General features: G+C 41.5%; 1 protein-coding gene across 1 annotated transcript in view; it reads left to right on the plus strand.

Moving 5' to 3' along the window:
* gucy2cb (guanylate cyclase 2Cb) overlaps positions 1-21039 on the plus strand; it is a 37182-nt gene that overhangs the window by 7745 nt on the left and 8398 nt on the right. Inside the window, exons 11-22 of the mRNA XM_061967339.1 lie at positions 9898-9979; positions 11431-11539; positions 11603-11662; positions 11728-11799; positions 11859-11963; positions 12031-12117; positions 17363-17495; positions 17591-17728; positions 18028-18104; positions 19605-19696; positions 20315-20473; positions 20597-20789. Of these exons, the coding sequence (XP_061823323.1) occupies positions 9898-9979; positions 11431-11539; positions 11603-11662; positions 11728-11799; positions 11859-11963; positions 12031-12117; positions 17363-17495; positions 17591-17728; positions 18028-18104; positions 19605-19696; positions 20315-20473; positions 20597-20789 (1307 nt within the window). The remainder of the gene's footprint in view (positions 1-9897; positions 9980-11430; positions 11540-11602; positions 11663-11727; positions 11800-11858; positions 11964-12030; positions 12118-17362; positions 17496-17590; positions 17729-18027; positions 18105-19604; positions 19697-20314; positions 20474-20596; positions 20790-21039) is intronic.

Here is a 21039-nt window from a genome sequence, read left to right on the forward strand (position 1 = left end):
TGTGTGTATAATCAGAGGTGTGTCTTCGTGTTCTAATTTGTTTGTATTCATATTTATGTGCGTGTAAGACAAATCTGCCTGTCTGTATTTTGATCTGTGTTTGTAAAAATAATATGTCTGTATTGCCATCTGTGTGCAAAAAAAAAAAAAGTTTGTCCTTTTTTGATCTGTGTGTAAAAAAATAATGTATCAGTATTCAGATTTTTGTGAAACAGGAACCCTCGATTTTTTTTCATGTTTTTTTTTTTTTAACAAATAACATGCATTTGGTCTTATTTTAAATTGAAACAAAGATGAAAGTCATAAAAAGATTCCCCAGTAGAGGTGAGGCTGAGTTGGAGGTTGGAGGCTGAGTGAAGGACCAAATGAGGAGATGATGTATCATCAGCATAAAGATGTATCCGAAAGGCACCGATAGCCTTAGCCACATCATTTATGTAGATGGAGAATAAGCTTGGACCCAAATGGAAAATTTAAGGCGGCTCAGACACAACATTTTCAAATTTCACTCGTTGTATGCGGTTATTTAGAGTCGATGCAACCTTTGGACAAGCCAATACTAAAGAGTTGATTTAAGAGGATGTTGTGATCTACTGAATCAAAGGCCTTGGCTAGATCTAAGAAGTCAAGGATGCAGACATGTTTATTGGGGCGGTATAGCTCGGTTGGTAGAGTGGCCGTACCAGCAACTTGAGGGTTCCAGGTTCGATCCCAGCTTCTGCCATCCTCGTCACTGCCGTTGTGTCCTTGGGCAAGACACTTTACCCACCCGCTCCCAGTGCCACCCACATAGTTTTAAATGTAACTTAGATATTAGGTTTCACTATGTAAAGCGCTTTGAGTCACTAGAGAAAAGCACTATATAAATACAATTCACTTCACTTTATTGTCCATGGAAGTGATGTAATCATGAAGGACCTTAAAGGGGAACTGCACATTTTTGGGGATTTTGCCTATCGTTCACAATCATTATTTAAGTTAAAGTACCCATGATCGTCACACACACACTAGGTGTGGCGAAATGATTCTCTGCATTTGACCCATCACCCTTGATCACACCCTGGGAGATGAGGGGAGCAGTGAGCAGCAGCAGTGGCCGCGCCCGGGAATCATTTTTGGTGATTTAACCCCCAATTCCAACCCTTGATGCTGAGTGTCAAGCAGGGAGGTAATGAGTCCCATTTTTATAGTCTTTGGTATGACGAGAGATTTTTTTTTTAATTAGGATTTTTAAGATGATCACAAACGCTTGAAAGATTCGGCTAATTGGAGTCACCATTGTAGCCTGCAAAACCCTCCATCAACATTTTGTATACACACTCAAGTATATATATATAATGTAGTAACTGACACGTTCATAACAATGTGAAATATGTTCAATATTTACCATATTTTGATCATTTTAATAATTTCTGGGACTGACTTCTTCCGTGCATTGATTTCTGTTTCCATAGCAGCGCACAAATGTGTGTTCCTACTTCCAGATACAAAACACTTATGTGTGCTCTAATCAGAGCCGGCCCAAGGCATAAGCGTACTAAGCGCTTGCTTAGGGCCCCGCGGCCACCAGGGGGCCCCCAAAAGCAATAAACAAAAAATTCTTATTTTTTATTTTTTGCATGTACGAGTCTGACTGATGATTTCTAAATGATCAAAGATATATTATTGTACAAAAACACAATTTTAGGTCAACAGAGTGCTGCTGCTGATCTAGGCTTAGTGATTCTTCCTGCCTCTCTTTAAATGTAAAGCTGCCTCTGCTGCACCTGTGACGTTTGCCGCCTGCTATGGCGTCACATTAGTGCCAAAAATCCGAGCGCATAAAAACTGTTATCGCGCGCTTACTCTCCACTTCGTGCGCGCGCGCGACACCCTTTTGCGCGCGCGTGGTGCCTTTTTGCGCGCGTGCCGTCTCGGTCTGTGCGCTGGCATGTTTCGTTTTGGCACTTTGGGGGTGGGTATGCTTAGCCGGCCCCTTCTTTCTGATTGGCCAGACGAAAAATGCTCAGAGATAATCAGAAGTATAGCAGGGCGGGTCATCGTCAATATGTATCAAGATTGTTATAGGCGCAAAGTTTTCACTTCTTCTTGAACATTTGTTTTCTAATTTATGGAATTTCTTTTGATTCAGCCATAAAATTAATGAAATAATCTTTGAATTTTGTTTTTAAAATGTTAAAAATAGCCTTTTAATAATGTATTCTGAAACAGTTTAAAATAATCAGAGAACTGACTAACACTGACCCTACACAACTATGTTGCACAATTAAGTCATTTTTTTTTTATAGCGAAAGAGGTGATTTCAACAGGTGCAGCATCCTATGTCATATCTACATGTAATAAGATTTGTAACAAGGCAAACCGTTTGTAAATTGGTCGAAAATCGAGCAAGTTATGGTAATTTAATTGGTACATGTACTAATTAAATTACCATAACTTGCTTTGACATCAATGTAATGATTGAGGCTAGCTGTCCGAGGTAAGATGGCTACAACGTTGCTACGCTGGAGAATGATTGGTCTTATGAAAAATGCTCAGAGCCAATCAGAAAGGAGGGGCCGTCTAAGCATACCTTCCCCCAAAGTGCCAAAAAGAAACATGACAGCGCGAGGAGAGATGCCAGGAGTACACAGAGAGCGCACAGACCGAGAGGGCGCGCGCGCAGAAAGGCACCGCGCGCGCGCAAAAAGACACCACGCGCGCGCAAAAGGGTGTCGCGCACGCACAAAGTGGAGAATCAGCGCGCGATCAATCAATCAATCAATCTTTATTTATATAGCCCTAAATCACAAGTGTCTCAAAGGGCTGCACAAGCCACAACGACATCCTCGGTACAAAGCCCACATACGGGCAAGGAAAAACTCACCCCAGTGGGACGTCGATGTGAATGACTATGAGAAACCTTGGAGAGGACCGCATATGTGGGTAACCCCCCCCCTCTAGGGGAGACCGAAAGCAATGGATGTCGAGTGGGTCTGACATAATATTGTGAGAGTCCAGTCCATAGTGGATCCAACATAATAGTAAGAGTCCAGTCCATAGTGGGGCCAGCAGGACACCATCCCGAGCGGAGACGGGTCAGCAGCGTAGAGATGTTCCCAGCCGATGCACAGGCGAGCGGTCCACCCCGGGTCCCGACTCTGGACAGCCAGCACTTCATCCATGGCCACCGGACCTGTGCCCCCCCCCCCTCAAGGAAAAGGGGAGCAGAGGAGAAAAGAAAAGAAACGGCAGATCAACTGGTCCAACAGGGGGGCTATTTAAAGGCTAGAGTATACAAATGAGTTTTAAGATGGGACTTAAATGCTTCTACTGAGGTAGCATCTCTAATTGTTACCGGGAGGGCATTCCATAGTACTGGAGCCCGAATAGAAAACGCTCTATAGCCCGCAGACTTTTTTTTGGGCTCTGGGAATCACTAATAAGCCGGAGTTCTTTGAACGCAGATTTCTTGCCGGGACATATGGTACAATACAATCGACAAGATAGGACGGAGCTAGACCGTGTAGTATTTTATACGTAAGTAGTAAAACCTTAAAGTCACTTCTTAAGTGCACAGGAAGCCAGTGCAGGTGAGCCAGTATAGGCGTAATATGATCAAACTTTCTTGTTCTTGTCAAAAGTCTAGCAGCCGCATTTTGTACCAACTGTAATTTTTTAATGCTAGACATAGGGAGACCCGAAAATAATACGTTACAGTAGTCGAGACGAGACGTAACGAACGCATGAATAATGATCTCAGCGTCGCTAGTGGATAAAATAGAACGAATTTTAGCGATATTACGGAGATGAAAGAAGGCCGTTTTAGTAACACTCTTAATGTGTGATTCAAAGGAGAGAGTTGGGTCGAAGATAATACCCAGATTCTTTACTGATTCGCCTTGTGTAATTGTTTGGTTGTCAAATGTTAAGGTGGTATTATTAAATAAATGTCGGTGTTTAGCAGGACCGATAATCAGCATTTCCGTTTTCTTGGCGTTGAGTTGCAAGAAGTTAGCGGACATCCAATGTTTAATTTCATTAAGACACGCCTCCAGCTGACTACAATCTGGCGTGTTGGTCAGCCTTAGGGGCATGTAGAGTTGGGTGTCATCAGCATAGCAATGAAAGCTAACACCGTATTTGCGTATGATGTCGCCTAGCGGCAGCATGTAAATACTAAAGAGTGCAGGGCCAAGAACCGAACCCTGAGGAACTCCGCACGTTACCTTAACATAGTCAGAGGTCACATTATTATGGGAGACGCATTGCATCCTGTCAGTAAGATAAGAGTTAAACCACGACAAGGCTAAGTCTGACATACCAATACGTGTTTTGATACGCTCTAATAAAATATTATGATCGACGGTATCGAAAGCAGCGCTAAGATCAAGAAGCAGCAACATAGATGACGCATCAGAATCCATCGTCAGCAGTAGATCATTAGTCATTTTTGCGAGGGCTGTCTCCGTAGAGTGATTTGCCCTGAAACCGGATTGAAAAGGTTCACAGAGATTGTTAGACACTAAGTGTTCATTTAGCTGCTGTGCGACAATTTTTTCGAGGATTTTCGAAATAAAGGGAAGGTGGGACACCGGTCGGTAGTTTACCATGAGGTCAGGATCAAGGTTAGGTCTTTTGAGCAGAGGATGAATAACCGCTTTCTTGAATGCTAGGGGAACAGTGCCAGAGGAAAGTGATAAGTTTATAATATTTAGCACTGATGGACCTAATAATACAAAAAGCTCCTTGATAAGTTTCCCAGGAAGTGGGTCAAGTAAACATGTTGTTTGTTTTATCCCACGTACACGCTGTAATAGTTCCTCTAATGTTATTTCATCAAAAAGAGAGAGACTATTTTGTATTGCAGTATCCGTCGTAGATACAGTTGTATCTGTGTTCATAGAACCCAGTTGTAGCTGGGATGCGTTGTCTTTAATCTCCTTTTTAATGAGTTCAATTTTCTTATTAAAGAAATTCATAAAGTCATCTGCCGAGTGGGTGGAGCTATTGGGAGGAGTCCCTTGTTGGGTTAGCGATGCTACTGTACTAAACAAAAATTTAGGGTCGTTTTTGTTGAGGCGGATGAGATTTGAGTAATATTTAGCTTTAGCTAAGGTAAGCATGCGTTTATACGATATTAAACTATCACTCCATGCTTGATGGAAAACCTCAAGCTTGGTCGCGCGCCATTTGCGTTCCAACTTTCTACATGATAATTTATGAGCTCTGGTTTCCTCTGTAAACCATGGGGTGCGCCTTTTAGGGGCCCTTTTTTGTTTTAGCGGTGCTATACTATCAATGGTTTTGCGCAGGGCATTGTCAAAGTTGTTAGTGAGGTTATCAATAGAGCCGACATAATTTGGGAATGGTGCCATTACCGAAGGCAGTAGGTCAGCAAGAGTCACCGTTGTGGCGGCATTAATGTTGCGGCTGCTATAGCAGTTATTATTATTATTAGTTTGTTGACAATGAGTCAGAACTTCGAATTTTATAAGGTAATGATCGGACATTACTTTAGTATACGGGAGTACCATAACTTTGGAGGTGGTGACACCCCTGACCAGCACTAGATCTATCGTATTGCCGTTGCGATGCGTAGGTTCATTTATTATTTGTGTAAGACCACAGCTATCAATTATAGTCTGGAGCGCCACGCACTGAGGGTCCGATGGGGTATTCATATGGATATTAAAGTCCCCCATTATGATTATATTGTCTGCGTGCGTCACTAGATCAGCAACGAACTCTGAGAATTCATTAATAAAGTCCGAGTAGGGCCCTGGGGGGCGGTAGATAACAGCCATATCGAGAGGCAGCGGTGCGACAGACCTCATAGTAAGCACCTCAAACGATTTGTATTTATTATTTAGGTTAGGGGTAAGGTTAAAGTTTTCATTGTATATTAATGCGACCCCCCCACCCCTTTTAAGGGGACGGGCAATATGCGCATTCGTATAGTTAGGAGGAGATGCCTCATTTAGCGCAAAAAATTCGTCTGGTTTGAGCCAGGTTTCGCTAAGACCAATGACGTTAAGATTGTTGTCTCTAATGACCTCATTAACTAATAACGTTTTGGGAGACAATGATCTTATGTTTAAAAAGCCCATATTATAAGTATTGGGCTGTTTTGACGAGTTTTTGTTTAAATTATCCGTAGTAGAAATATTAATAATGTTGCGTTTATTATACGTAGTGCACTTTAAATAGTTTCGACCATATCTAGGAATTGATACGACGGGAATTTTCAGATTGTTTGCTTGATGCTGCGATCGACTAAACGCATCATGATTTGCCACCTCAGTAGAATGCATATCTACCCCGGACACATTCACAACAGAAAACACATTATGTGAGTTGTGTGTTATTCTAAGAAAATTGCTATGCGTACAGGAATTATCCAGCCTGGCGCTGGCTAGTTCTAGCTTAACTGACTCCTCACCCGGACTAGCAGGCTCTGTAATTGCCTGTGACCGGGCTTGCTCTAGTGTAGTTAGTCAAATGTGACTTAAACAGTAGTCTATATTCTTAGACAGGATGATGGCGCCTTCCTGGTTAGGGTGAAGGCCGTCCCTCATCAGCAAGCCTGGTTTGCCCCAGAAAGAGGGCCAATTATCAATAAACGTTAGTCCCTGTTGTCTACAGAAGCTAGCCAGCCACTTGTTAAGCGAGACTAATCTGCTATATCTCTCATCATTGCCTCTCGCAGGCAGGGGGCCAGAGACAATTACTCGATGCCTGGACATCTTTCTAGCGAGATCACAAGTCCTGGCTATGTTTCTCTTTGTAATCTCTGACTGTCTCATTCTAGTGTCATTGGAGCCAACGTGTACAACTATATTCGCATAACTAGTGGTGCGATTAGCCTGTCGTACGTGTTTACTAGGCCTGTTGCGAGTTAGCTCCCTAAGATTAGCCTCTATGTCAGGTGCTCGGGCCCCCGGGATGCACTTAATTGTGGCTGGTTTGCTAAGCTTTATGTTTCGGGTGATGGAGTCCCCTATGACTAAGGTGTGGTGCCCGGTAGACTGGGGTGTAGGACTAGCTAAAGAGCTAAATCTATTATGCGTCTCAACCGGTACACCGTAGCTTGTAGGCCGCTTAGGACTACTACATGCTGGGCTAGTTAGCTCGCTACAGCTAACGCTAGCAGATGTGTCCGCAACATCTAAAGTTACGAGATTACTCTGCTCTAACTGGCGGACACGGCCCTCTAGCAGAGCCAGCCTCTCCGTGAGTAAGGTGCAAGACGCGCAGGAAGCCATACTCACGGTGTTTTCTGTCACCGAGTGAAGTTCCTGCTGTCTTCCGAGAAGTCCTGGTCACGGTGTGCAGGAGTAGACTCCTTCTGACCGGCGCCCGGCGACGCCTTTCTCCGCGCTAGCTTCGTTAGCTTAGCAGCTAGCTGCTAGCTAGCTGCGGGAGGGGTGGAGAGACAGAGATCGGGTGATTTGCAAGTTAAATAGTACTACTAAATATGTTGAGAAAGTAATAAAGAAAGCTGCAGAACAATTTAAAAGCACACAAATAGAACGATACTTAGCTTTTTCGAAACAGCGAGCAGTCAGCGAGCAGTCACGCACGGTGAACCGGAACCGGAAGTATATTGATAACAGTTTTTATGCGCTCGGATTTTTGGCACTAATGTGACGCCATATCTTTCCTCTCAGATACAGACAGGTGATCAGAGGACCACTGTCTATTAAGGAGAACTTTTCATTCCCCAAACGGCATGATGGCCGAAGTTTTCATTATCATTATACCTACAGACAGCTAGTCAATGGGGAAAAAGTCAAGCGTAGCTGGCTGACTTATTCAAGAAGTAAAGATGCAGTCTATTGCTTTTGCTGCAAATTATTTTCCAAAAAGTCCTTAAAACTGGCAGCCGAGGGACAGCGGGATTGGGTCAACATAGATGCACTGCTGAAACAGCATGAAAACAGTGAAGATCATTGTAGCAACATGGTGAAATGGAAGGAATTTGCCTTGCGTCTTTCAAAGGGGAAAACTATTGATGAATTTAACTTCAGTAGACTGCGCTCTCTTTGTACAAAGTAAACATTAAATATGAACAATTAACTAAAAATGTAAACTAGTAATTAAAGACTAATAAGTACAAGACTGATGAGACAAGATGACACTTTTACTGTAAATACAAAGCTTTATCACTTGGACTGTTCAACCCCAGGCCACTCTTGCAGCTTGGTATTATTTATGTTCTTAACTGGGCCACCCCCATATCTTTATAAATGACATGTCATTTGTAAAGACATGCCAGGCTGACAATAGGATAATGTAAACAATACTGCCAGAGCCGCAATGAGTTTATAGTAGGTGTGTGAATGATCAACAATCAATATTATTGGCAGAAATAGAGGGCCCCAAAATCAAATTTTGCTTAGGGCCCCATGGAGGCTTGGGCCGGCACTGGCTCTAATCATGACGAAACGAAGACGAATATTTTTGGACAAATGAGGATTCACTACCTTATCTTTTTGAAGCTCAATGAACGGAGGATGAACTGCTGCTTCTAGAAGCGAACACAAAGAAAAGGGTGAAATGTTGGAGCAGACGGAAGTCGATACGATGAGGTGAAAGCCACTCGAAGCTGCGAATGTGGAATTTGGAGACAAGCTATTTCGACATAAATAGAGTGCTTACCCCCCAAAAAACAGAAAAAATGTCCCCGGCCAGTTGGACCAAACGCACAACTGTCCATCGAGTGAGTCACACTTTATATCGATCATAATACACGCAGCACTTCATGTGTGTAATTACAACTACAGTACTCTGGCTAGTTCTGACAAACATAATATGAAATGTAGGCTAATACTTTACAGATACCGTAATATGATTATTCGTGTTTGTCAGTCAGTACAGATTGGTTCTTATGTGTTGTGCATTCCAAACTCAAACGCGTTTTGTGCAGACGTAGACGCGAGCTTATCTCTTGCCGTACTTAGCTTTTACGACTAATACCTTAGCACGTTGATGTGTTACTACGATAGAAAAATATTTCCTCAGTGTTCACTCTTAAAATAACAATGTTGCTACAGTTTGGTTATTATACAGGTTACGGAACGTAAATGAAGTATTGGTGACGGTTTTTGAATGCATTTTTTAATTGATATAGAGGTAGAATTGATTGCTCCCATTAGCTGCATTGCTAGCTACCTAGAACCAGCCGATTTTTACATGTTAGAATGCAAAAAGTTTTTTATAATCATTGTGAACGATACGCGAAATTCCAAACAAAGTGCAGTTAATCTCCGAGGGGAAATGCAGGTAGCGGTAAGGGTAGCTGTGATGCATTCATGGCCAGTTCTGAACCCAGATTGCAAATTTGACAGGCTATAATTAGAGTCAGTGAGGTGAGTCAACTGTATTGGAACATGTCTCTCCAGAACGGAGTGTCTGGAGGCTGTCAAGTGTCAAGTTTGCTGATGATACCACAGTTGTGGGGCTCATCTCTGGGGGAGATGAGTCAGCTTACCGGGACGAGGTGGAGCAGCTGTCAATGTGGTGTTCAGGCAATAACCTTGTCCTGAACACCTCCAAGACCAAGGAGCTGGTTCATAGACTTAAGGAGGAAAGCCAAAACAGACACTCAGCCCCTATTAATCGGGGGGAAACAGGTAGAAAGGGTAACAAATGTTTTTCTCGTAGTAGTAGTTTGACTCTTTAGTAGGGATTCTGTCTGTCCATCATTTCTCGTTAATTGTTTCCATATTTTGATGAAAGCAATGTCGTCAAATGCCCTTCCCACATATAACACAGTTTAGAGGTGACACTGATTGACAACCTTTACCACAAAGATTTAAGACAAACAGTGCATGCAGACAAAGGTGTACCTAATGATATGACGAGTTAGAGTATTAGAGTATTGTCTCCTTACCAGTTTTCGTTCTCTGCTAACAGAAGGAGCATCACTTGACATCGTCGTCATAGTTTTGGGGGTGATTGTGGTGGTTGTGGCCATCATTGCCTTCATCTTCTACAGGTGAGTGATAATGAGGATACGTCTTTTAATGTGGTGCCCATAGGACTAAATATCACATACTGTACAGGTATATACAAGACTTAACTGTTTTCAGGAAGCAGACTAGCGTCTCTCACAGAAAAATAAATATGTAATTTTGTTTTTGCAGTTTGATGAACAATAGGGTAATTTAAAGCACTGATTCCCAACAACTGTGTCGCGGCACATTAATGTGCTGTGAGATTCTGAGGGATCATCAGGTGTGCTGCTGAAAATAATCAAATTTCACTTAAATGGTCAGAAAAGTGTTTTATTTGTTCATCTATCTTTGTCAGTGATAAACAGTGAGAGGCAGAACAATTAAATGTTTTTTTTCCACGAGATGGCAAAAGGTATCGGACTGAACTTGTGTATCCACCTGTGTAATTAACCTATGTATCCACCGGTTTCCATTCATACAACAGACTAAGTCATGTCATGATTGGTGGATAATTATTTACTGGACCGAGTTGATATACATACATTACTGTATACTGAACATACAGTATACAGTCTGGGTGTGACTGTGGTAAAATTGTTATAAATCAAATATTTTCATAGCTAGAGCATAGAAAATATTCTGAATATTGTTTTTAACATTATAAGACTCATCTGAACACAAAATGGCACATTTTAGTCACCTTTTCTCTCTTTTAATCCAACACATTAATGCTACCTAAGGTTGAGCCAATCAGTGACCACGATACTGAACAGCATGCTCTGATTGGTTTGGTATCATCCAACAGCCAATAGTACTGTAGTATTTATATGTTTAGTTCATTCAGCCATGTTATTCTTGAAAATGCTTAATATAGACCAAAATTACACAGAATATGCTTTAAAAAAATCCCAAATAGAACGGTGCGAGGGACGACTGTATAATGACAAATATTTAAATTATGCTTTAGCATAACGCCATATCATTCTAATATTATTTCTTAAATATCTATCATTTTGTGATACGACTTAGGTTCTAACTTCACAGTGAGAATTCCGAGATTTATTTAGAATAAACACTTGAAGCCCTTGTAAAACAATAAATAAATTGCTATCACAGTTAATTGCTTAACAGTCCAAAGTCCGGTCTGGGGGTCATTTTCGGCCTGCAGCTCTTTTTGTTTTATGGCCCCTGGCTTATTCTAAACACAAAAAACACGGCCTTTATCAGGATCAATAGAAACTACTGTGGAACTTGCTTATCTTGGTGTCACTTGTCATCATTCCACCAATGTTACAGTATTTTCTGTACATGCACAAATGTCTCCTTCGTTGGCTAACACACTTTTTTTTTTTTTAAAGAGTGTAGAACCCAGGTTATCACTGCCATGCTATCATGTTAATGTTTATTATGCACTGAACAGGAATTCCCTGTGTGGACATTTATTTTAATGCTGTGTGACTATGGGTAGTGATAAAGTTAACACCATGTTCAGACAGAACAGGAGAGATCGGCTGCTGAGGAAACGGTGCTCTGACTCCCACATCCCCTCTGAACTTGTCACCCTGTTGGAGGACAACTCATTGAACCAAGTTGTTCTGAAGGTAGCCAACACCCGTCCATATGTCCACTTGCGTTTTGGTTAAAGTGTCTGTCGTCTGCTTCAGATTGAAAATGAGAGGAAAAACAAAGTATTTAAGATCCGCCGTGCGCTCTACGACAAGAAGGTACAGCGTAAAGTGTTTGTTTCTGAGGATTCCTGATCTGATCAGTGCTACTGCAAATGTTTCAGATTGTCATTCTGAAGGAGCTCAACCACTCAGATGGAAACTTCAACGAGACCCAGAAAATGGAGCTTAATGCTGTGAGACACACATAATTAACTGTCACTTTATATTCTAAGGATTTCTTTTGACTCTGCAGCTCTTGCAAATCGACTATAACAACCTCACCAAGTTTTACGGCACAGTGAAGTTGGATGAGGGCGTGTTTGGGGTTTTTGAGTACGGTGAGCGGGGATCACTTAGGGTACGTATGTATGGTGGGCCCACATTTCCATTGAAACAGACGGCATACACACCTGTTCTTTGTCCAGTACGTGCTGAATGACAAGGTCTCTTATCCGGAGGAGACGTTCATGGACTGGGAGTTTAAGATCTCTGTCATGTACGACATCGCCAAGGTAACACACACATATAGAATATTAATAAACTACAAATGAATGAATTTAGGATAAATTATATCAGTTACTGTGATTTTAATTGAACAATAATAAATAAATGACTTTAGGATGAATTTTATCAGTTTCTGTGATTTTTCATTAAACGATAATAAATGGGCGAATTCAGGAGGGGTAATGGTACATGCTTCTGCATTTCATGGCAGAGGGAATTGGCTCAATTACCGACTAGTGTTGTGTCAGAAAAGGTATCAAAGTTACAAAGTAAACTAACCCAAAAGTATTCAAGAACAAAAATGTATTCAGGATTAATTACATTGTACTAATTTCCATTAAACAACAATAAATTATTGAATAAAAAAAGTACCAATTTAGGTCGTCAGTAATATGCTTGTAAACACAATATGCTTAAACTGTCTTATATTAGCATATCATATTTGTACTCCACATACAGTGCAATGCTGAAGGATACAAGTGTTGTGCTGGCATACAGATGTTTGAATATAAGTATATTTTTAACCTGAGATCATATTAGTACTATTTTTTTTTCTTTTTTTTTAAACATGGTTGTACCTTGTCAAGGAGTGTGTTGTTGTTTGCTATTGTAAAGGCACATTTTATTATCTCGTAACTTTAGATGTTGCGGACACATCTGCTAGCGTTAGCTGTAGCGAGCTAACTAGCCCAGCCTGTAGTAGTCCTAAGCGGCCTACAAGCTACGGTGTACCGGTTGAGACGCATAATAGATTTAGCTCTTTAGCTAGTCCTACACCCCAGTCTACCGGGCACCACACCTTAGTCATAGGGGACTCCATCACCCGAAACATAAAGCTTAGCAAACCAGCCACAATTAAGTGCATCCCTGGGGCCCGAGCACCTGACATTGAGGCTAATCTTAGGGAGCTAACTCGCAACAGGCCTAGTAAACACGTACGACAGGCTAATCGCACCACTAGTTATGCGAATATAGTTGTACACGTTGGCTCCAATGACACTAGAATGAGACAGTCAGAGATTACAAAGAGAAACATAGCCAGGACTTGTGATCTCGCTAGAAAGATGTCCAGGCATCGAGTAATTGTCTCTGGCCCCCTGCCTGCGAGAGGCAATGATGAGAGATATAGCAGATTAGTCTCGCTTAACAAGTGGCTGGCTAGCTTCTGTAGACAACAGGGACTAACGTTTATTGATAATTGGCCCTCTTTCTGGGGCAAACCAGGCTTGCTGATGAGGGACGGCCTTCACCCTAACCAGGAAGGCGCCATCATCCTGTCTAAGAACATAGACTACTGTTTAAGTCACATTTGACTAACTACACTAGAGCAAGCCCGGTCACAGGCAATTACAGAGCCTGCTAGTCCGGGTGAGGAGTCAGTTAAGCTAGAACTAGCCAGCACCAGGCTGGATAATTCCTGTACGCATAGCAATTTTCTTAGAATAACACACAACTCACATAATGTGTTTTCTGTTGTCAATGTGTCCGGGGTAGATATGCATTCTACTGAGGTGGCAAATCATGATGCGTTCAGTCGATCGCAGCATCAAGCAAACAATCTGAAAATTCCCGTCGTATCAATTCCTAGATATGGTCGAAACTATTTAAAGTGCACTACGTATAATAAACGCAACATTATTAATATTTCTACTACGGATAATTTAAACAAAAACTCGTCAAAACAGCCCAATACTTATAATATGGGCTTTTTAAACATAAGATCATTGTCTCCCAAAACGTTATTAGTTAATGAGGTCATTAGAGACAACAATCTTAACGTCATTGGTCTTAGCGAAACCTGGCTCAAACCAGACGAATTTTTTGCGCTAAATGAGGCATCTCCTCCTAACTATACGAATGCGCATATTGCCCGTCCCCTTAAAAGGGGTGGGGGGGTCGCACTAATATACAATGAAAACTTTAACCTTACCCCTAACCTAAATAATAAATACAAATCGTTTGAGGTGCTTACTATGAGGTCTGTCGCACCGCTGCCTCTCGATATGGCTGTTATCTACCGCCCCCCAGGGCCCTACTCGGACTTTATTAATGAATTCTCAGAGTTCGTTGCTGATCTAGTGACGCACGCAGACAATATAATCATAATGGGGGACTTTAATATCCATATGAATACCCCATCGGACCCTCAGTGCGTGGCGCTCCAGACTATAATTGATAGCTGTGGTCTTACACAAATAATAAATGAACCTACGCATCGCAACGGCAATACGATAGATCTAGTGCTGGTCAGGGGTGTCACCACCTCCAAAGTTATGGTACTCCCGTATACTAAAGTAATGTCCGATCATTACCTTATAAAATTCGAAGTTCTGACTCATTGTCAACAAACTAATAATAATAATAACTGCTATAGCAGCCGCAACATTAATGCTGCCACAACGATGACTCTTGCTGACCTACTGCCTTCGGTAATGGCACCATTCCCAAATTATGTCGGCTCTATTGATAACCTCACTAACAACTTTGACAATGCCCTGCGCAAAACCATCTTTAGTATAGCACCGCTAAAACAAAAAAGGGCCCCTAAAAGGCGCACCCCATGGTTTACAGAAGAAACCAGAGCTCATAAATTATCATGTAGAAAGTTGGAACGCAAATGGCGCGCGACCAAGCTTGAGGTTTTCCATCAAGCATGGAGTGATAGTTTAATATCGTATAAACGCATGCTTACCTTAGCTAAAGCTAAATATTACTCAAATCTCATCCGCCTCAACAAAAACGACCCTAAATTTTTGTTTAGTACAGTAGCATCGCTAACCCAACAAGGGACTCCTCCCAATAGCTCCACCCACTCGGCAGATGACTTTATGAATTTCTTTAATAAGAAAATTGAACTCATTAGAAAGGAGATTAAAGACAACGCATCCCAGCTACAACTGGGTTCTATGAACACAGATACAACTGTATCTACGACGGATACTGCAATACAAAATAGTCTCTCTCTTTTTGATGAAATAATATTAGAGGAACTATTACAGCGTGTAAGTGGGATAAAACAAACAACATGTTTACTTGACCCACTTCCTGGGAAACTTATCAAGGAGCTTTTTGTATCATTAGGTCCATCAGTGCTAAATATTATAAACTTATCACTTTCCTCTGGCACTGTTCCCCTAGCATTCAAGAAAGCGGTTATTCATCCTCTGCTCAAAAGACCTAACCTTGATCCTGACCTCATGGTAAACTACCGACCGGTGTCCCACCTTCCCTTTATTTCGAAAATCCTCGAAAAAATTGTCGCACAGCAGCTAAATGAACACTTAGTGTCTAACAATCTCTGTGAACCTTTTCAATCCGGTTTCAGGGCAAATCACTCTACGGAGGCAGCCCTCGCAAAAATGACTAATGATCTACTGCTAACGATGGATTCTGATGCGTCATCTATGTTGCTGCTTCTTGATCTTAGCGCTGCTTTCGATACCGTCGATCATAATATTTTATTAGAGCGTATCAAAACACGTATTGGTATGTCAGACTTAGCTTTGTCGTGGTTTAACTCTTATCTTACTGACAGGATGCAATGCGTCTCCCATAATAATGTGACCTCGGACTATGTTAAGGTAACGTGCGGAGTTCCTCAGGGTTCGGTTCTTGGCCCTGCACTCTTTAGTATTTACATGCTGCCGCTAGGCGACATCATACGCAAATACGGTGTTAGCTTTCATTGTTATGCTGATGACACCCAACTCTACATGCCCCTAAAGCTGACCAACACGCCGGATTGTAGTCAGCTGGAGGCGTGTCTTAATGAAATTAAACAATGGATGTCCGCTAACTTCTTGCAACTCAACGCCAAGAAAACGGAAATGCTGATTATCGGTCCTGCTAAACACCGACATTTATTTAATAATACCACCTTAACATTTGACAACCAAACAATTACACAAGGCGAATCAGTAAAGAATCTGGGTATTATTTTCGACCCAACTCTCTCCTTTGAGTCACACATTAAGAGTGTTACTAAAACGGCCTTCTTTCATCTCCGTAATATCGCTAAAATTCGTTCCATTTTGTCCACTAGCGACGCTGAGATCATTATTCATGCGTTCGTTACGTCTCGTCTCGACTACTGTAACGTATTATTTTCGGGCCTCCCTATGTCTAGCATTAAAAGATTACAATTGGTACAAAATGCGGCTGCTAGACTTTTGACAAGAACAAGAAAGTTTGATCATATTACGCCTATACTGGCTCACCTGCACTGGCTTTCTGTGCACTTAAGATGTGACTTTAAGGTTTTACTACTTACGTATAAAATACTACACGGTCTAGCTCCGTCCTATCTTGTCGATTGCATTGTACCATATGTCCCGGCAAGAAATTTGCGTTCAAAGAACTCCGGCTTATTAGTGATTCCCAGAGCCCAAAAAAAGTCTGCGGGCTATAGAGCGTTTTCTATTCGGGCTCCAGTACTATGGAATGCCCTCCCGGTAACAATTAGAGATGCTACCTCAGTAGAAGCATTTAAGTCCCATCTTAAAACTCATTTGTATACTCTAGCCTTTAAATAGCCCCCTTGTTAGACCAGTTGATCCGCCGTTTCTTTTCTTTTCTCCTCTGCTCCCCTTTTCCTTGAGGGGGGGGGCACAGGTCCGGTGGCCATGGATGAAGTGCTGGCTGTCCAGAGTCGGGACCCGGGGTGGACTGCTCGCCTGTGCATCGGCTGGGAACATCTCTGCGCTGCTGACCCGTCTCCGCTCGGGATGGTGTCCTGCTGGCCCCACTATGGACTGGACTCTTACTATTATGTTGGATCCACTATGGACTGGACTCTCACAATATTATGTCAGACCCACTCGACATCCATTGCTTTCGGTCTCCCCTAGAGGGGGGGGGATTACCCACATATGCGGTCCTCTCCAAGGTTTCTCATAGTCATTCACATCGACGTCCCACTGGGGTGAGTTTTTCCTTGCCCTTATGTGGGCTTTGTACCGAGGATGTCGTTGTGGCTTGTGCAGCCCTTTGAGACACTTGTGATTTAGGGCTATATAAATAAAGATTGATTGATTGATTGATTGATTCTTTTTATCAATCTCTTTCATTTAATGGTGTGGGTGTACCTAATGTTGTGTCCTGTCAGTGTACAATGAGGCTTTTTTAACATTGGCTCAGGTCAATGCAACTCATTTTGGTCACTTGCATCCTCATTTATGTTTTGTTAACTGTTTTAATATACAAAAATGAATGGCATTGACTCATTGTTTGTTTAATCTTTGTGTGTGTGTGTAGGGCATGTCCTACCTGCATGCCAGTGACATCCAGGTGCATGGACGCCTTAAGTCCACCAACTGTGTGGTGGACAACCGCATGGTTGTGAAGATCACAGACTTTGGTTGCAACTCCTTTCTCAAGCCTGGCAGAGGTAAAACAATAACAACAACAAAACATTTACTGCATTGCATTAATGAGTTGTTGATATTATCCAGTGACTACTTTGTGTCTCCTTCCTCTGCACAGACTTGTGGACAGCGCCAGAGCACCTCAGGAAGCAGGGCACCTCCCAAAAAGGAGACGTGTACAGCTTCGCCATCATTGCTCAGGAGATAGTTCTAAGAAAAAGTACCTTCTACACCGAATGCTGCTCTGACCGAGCAGGTGAAACATTGCGACACAATTTGTGTGTAAACCACCTAACACACTGTATTGCTTTAAAATGGTGAACACAGAGGAAAAATTGTCATACACGCTTTAGGTGTGTGTGTGTGTGTGTGTGTGTGTGTGTGTGTGTGTGTGTGTGTGTGTGTGTGTGTGTGTGTGTGTGTGTGTTTGTGTGTGGTTAAAGTGTTCATTGGCATAATGAGGGCTTTGCTAGAGTACTCTAAAGGCTGAAGAGACTTAATAGACATGAGATTTTTTTGTATTCATTAAATAATTAATTTGTGGTGTTGCCACAGAAAAACTGTCCAAGGTCATCATGTCCTACTTCAGGCCAGATCTAGACTTTGACACAGCTTCAGAGAAAGAACACGAAGTAAGTTCCTCATTTATTTGCGTCTCCAGTGTATACTGTAAATGCAAAATAAGATTAACTGTAAAATCATTGATTTAATTAAGCAAAGTCTTAAAATCTCAGTATAGTCCAGTTACGTAAATATTTTATGTTATCAGTTTATTTTTTTAATCTGTTTTTGTTGAAACACTGCATGTTGCGGCCACATTTCCTGGTGGTCGCTGAGAGGCGGTGATGGGTTCCGAGTCTGAAATTATGTTTGACTTTTGAAATGGATGTCATATGTTACAGAAATAAGAGGGCATGAGTGGTACCAAACAAAGCTTTCTGGCAGAAAACGAAGCGTATAATAAAGCGGTAAACCAAAATTATGGCATCCCAACCTGGGCTTTCTACTGTTTCCTATTTCCTCAATTGACACAGGTGAATGCACAACCTTAAATACTTCCTGTCAAGGAAGTCACACAGCACACCCATGCCCATGTGACCAGTAACTTCCTCATCCCAGCAGACACACTTTTAAAGAATAGACTGAGAGGAGAAGTATTGCAGAAAGAGATTATTCTATATTGTACCTAATGTCAATCTTCTATCTTCTTTTGACTTATTTTTTGCTAAAATTCATTCTTGTTTCTGGTTATCGTTTTTATATTGATAGTATCTTGATTTTGTATGTACTTTATGTCATATTTTATTCATTATGGTACTTTTTCGTCACTTAGAATATTGATTGTCTTGGCTACACTAATGTGTATATTGTAGGCCATTGGTTCTTTGTTTTATTTTTGCAAAAAATATTTATCTATTTTTATATTGCTCTTTTTTATCTTTGGTATGAACATTATTATGTAAACTCCAAGTTATTGTTTATTTGTTGTTGCGATTTTTATATTACAAAATGTTATTATTGATCATGTTGTACTGCATTGTAACCTTTTGTTTTGTGATTGTGTGATGTTTTTTGCCTGGACTCCAGGAAGAATAGTCTCCACTGTGGTGTAGACTAATGGGGATCCTTAATAAACTAAACTAACTAAAAAAAACTAAACACAATCACACACACTTTGCTTCTAAAAAAAACAAATTCTGGCTCCTATAATGTTTTGCTAATTCTCTAATAAAAACTCTCTCCTGTTACTCCAAGTTTGCATTTTAAAATCACGTAGTGTATGACGGGTTTTAAGAGCATTGGAAGTGTTTATGAGTGGAAGCTGTGTGGAAGACTTTAAATGCATATAATATTTATAAAAAACACAAAATAGCATAGCTACTTCACGAAAATGTACTTACCATGGAGGTCTGTAACAGAACCCCCACTATAATCGAGGCAACACTGTGTATGATGGATGTGATAACAAAAATAAAAAATATTATTCATACGAAATAATAAAATGTACTATTTTGCTCCAGCAACACCTACAAACGACAACCACTTATATGCATTTTTGTCCTAAGGCAGGATATTGATGACCTGGTTCATCCTTGGGAGCCTTTTAAAGTGTTCCCCCTATTCACCCCCAGGTGTATATGCTGATAAAAAGTTGTTGGGAAGAGGATGCTGAGAAAAGACCTGACTTTAAGAAGGTAGAAAACTGTTTGGGCAAAGCCATCAGGTAACTGTTTACTTTTCTTGTGTTACTCGCAACATACATTACACAATCACACACCATTTGTTACACCTGCTCAAAGTAATGAGACACAAGATTGAACCTCTCAGTATGATGCAAACTACAACTAATATAATAACATATTTCATATGCAAGTCCGGTAACACTTTAGTATGGAGAACATATTCACCATTAATTAGTTGCTAATGAGGTGGCGACTTGTCCAGGGTGTACCCCGCCTTCCGCCCGATTGTAGCTGAGATAGGCTCCAGCGCCCCCCGCGACCCCAAAGGGAATAAGCGGTAGAAAATGGATGGATGTATAGTTGCTAATTAGTAACATATTGGCTCTTAATTAGTCATTATTAAGTACTTATTAATGCCTTCTTCTGCATGGCCTTATTATACAACCAGTAAGCCATTAACTAAGAGTCTTCCCTCAATAACCTCAGAATTATTGCTTATTAGTAACCCTAACCCTTATATGTTCCCCTAGTGTCCAAACAACTCTAAATTAAGTCTTTGTTACTTAGAATATGTTCCCCATACTAAAGTGTTACCGCAGGTCCTATATGACGGCTTCCAGAAATGTGTGATATTAACTTACTTCTACTTTTTCCTTCAGTAAAATTCACAACAAGGACAACGAGAGCTACATGGACAACTTGATTCGCAGGCTGCAGATGTATTCCAGAAACCTAGAGCACCTGGTGGAGGAGAGGACGGTGCTTTACAAAGCCGAGCGGGATCGAGCAGACTGCCTCAACTTCATGCTACTTCCTGGGTCTGTGCCATCTTAAACGAAACGGCTCAATCTTATTTTTGACCCGCGTGAGATTTCAGCTCGCAGGCCATTGAGGTGGAATGAACATTGCCGTGGACTTAGCACGTGTTGTCTCTTGTGCAGCCCCGTGGTGAAGAGCCTGAAGGAGACGGGGGGAGTGGAGCCTGAGCTGTACGACGAGGTGACCGTTTATTTCAGCGACATCGTAGGCTTTACCACGCTGTGCCTGTACAGCACACCCATGGAGGTCGTCGACATGCTCAATGACATCTACAAGGGCTTCGACAGCATCCTCGACCACCACGACGTCTACAAGGTACAGTAAGGATGATACTCATCATTAGGTTGAGAAATGCATCAGAAATTCTGCTTTTACGAAAATAGTAAGGACACAGGGGGAACTTTTTTATACACGTTTTGAAAAAAATGACGTGCTTCAGGGCACTTCTCTGAGAGGGTGTCGCAAGAATAAGAGAGGAAGTAAAAAAAAAAAAGTTTTTTGACTGCTTGTTACATACTGCTCACATGGAGTGAACAAAACCCAAACAAGCCAAGTGATGAAGAAT

Source organism: Nerophis lumbriciformis, linkage group LG11 (genome assembly GCF_033978685.3).
Source record: "Nerophis lumbriciformis linkage group LG11, RoL_Nlum_v2.1, whole genome shotgun sequence".
Classification (NCBI taxonomy): Eukaryota; Metazoa; Chordata; class Actinopteri; order Syngnathiformes; family Syngnathidae; genus Nerophis; species Nerophis lumbriciformis.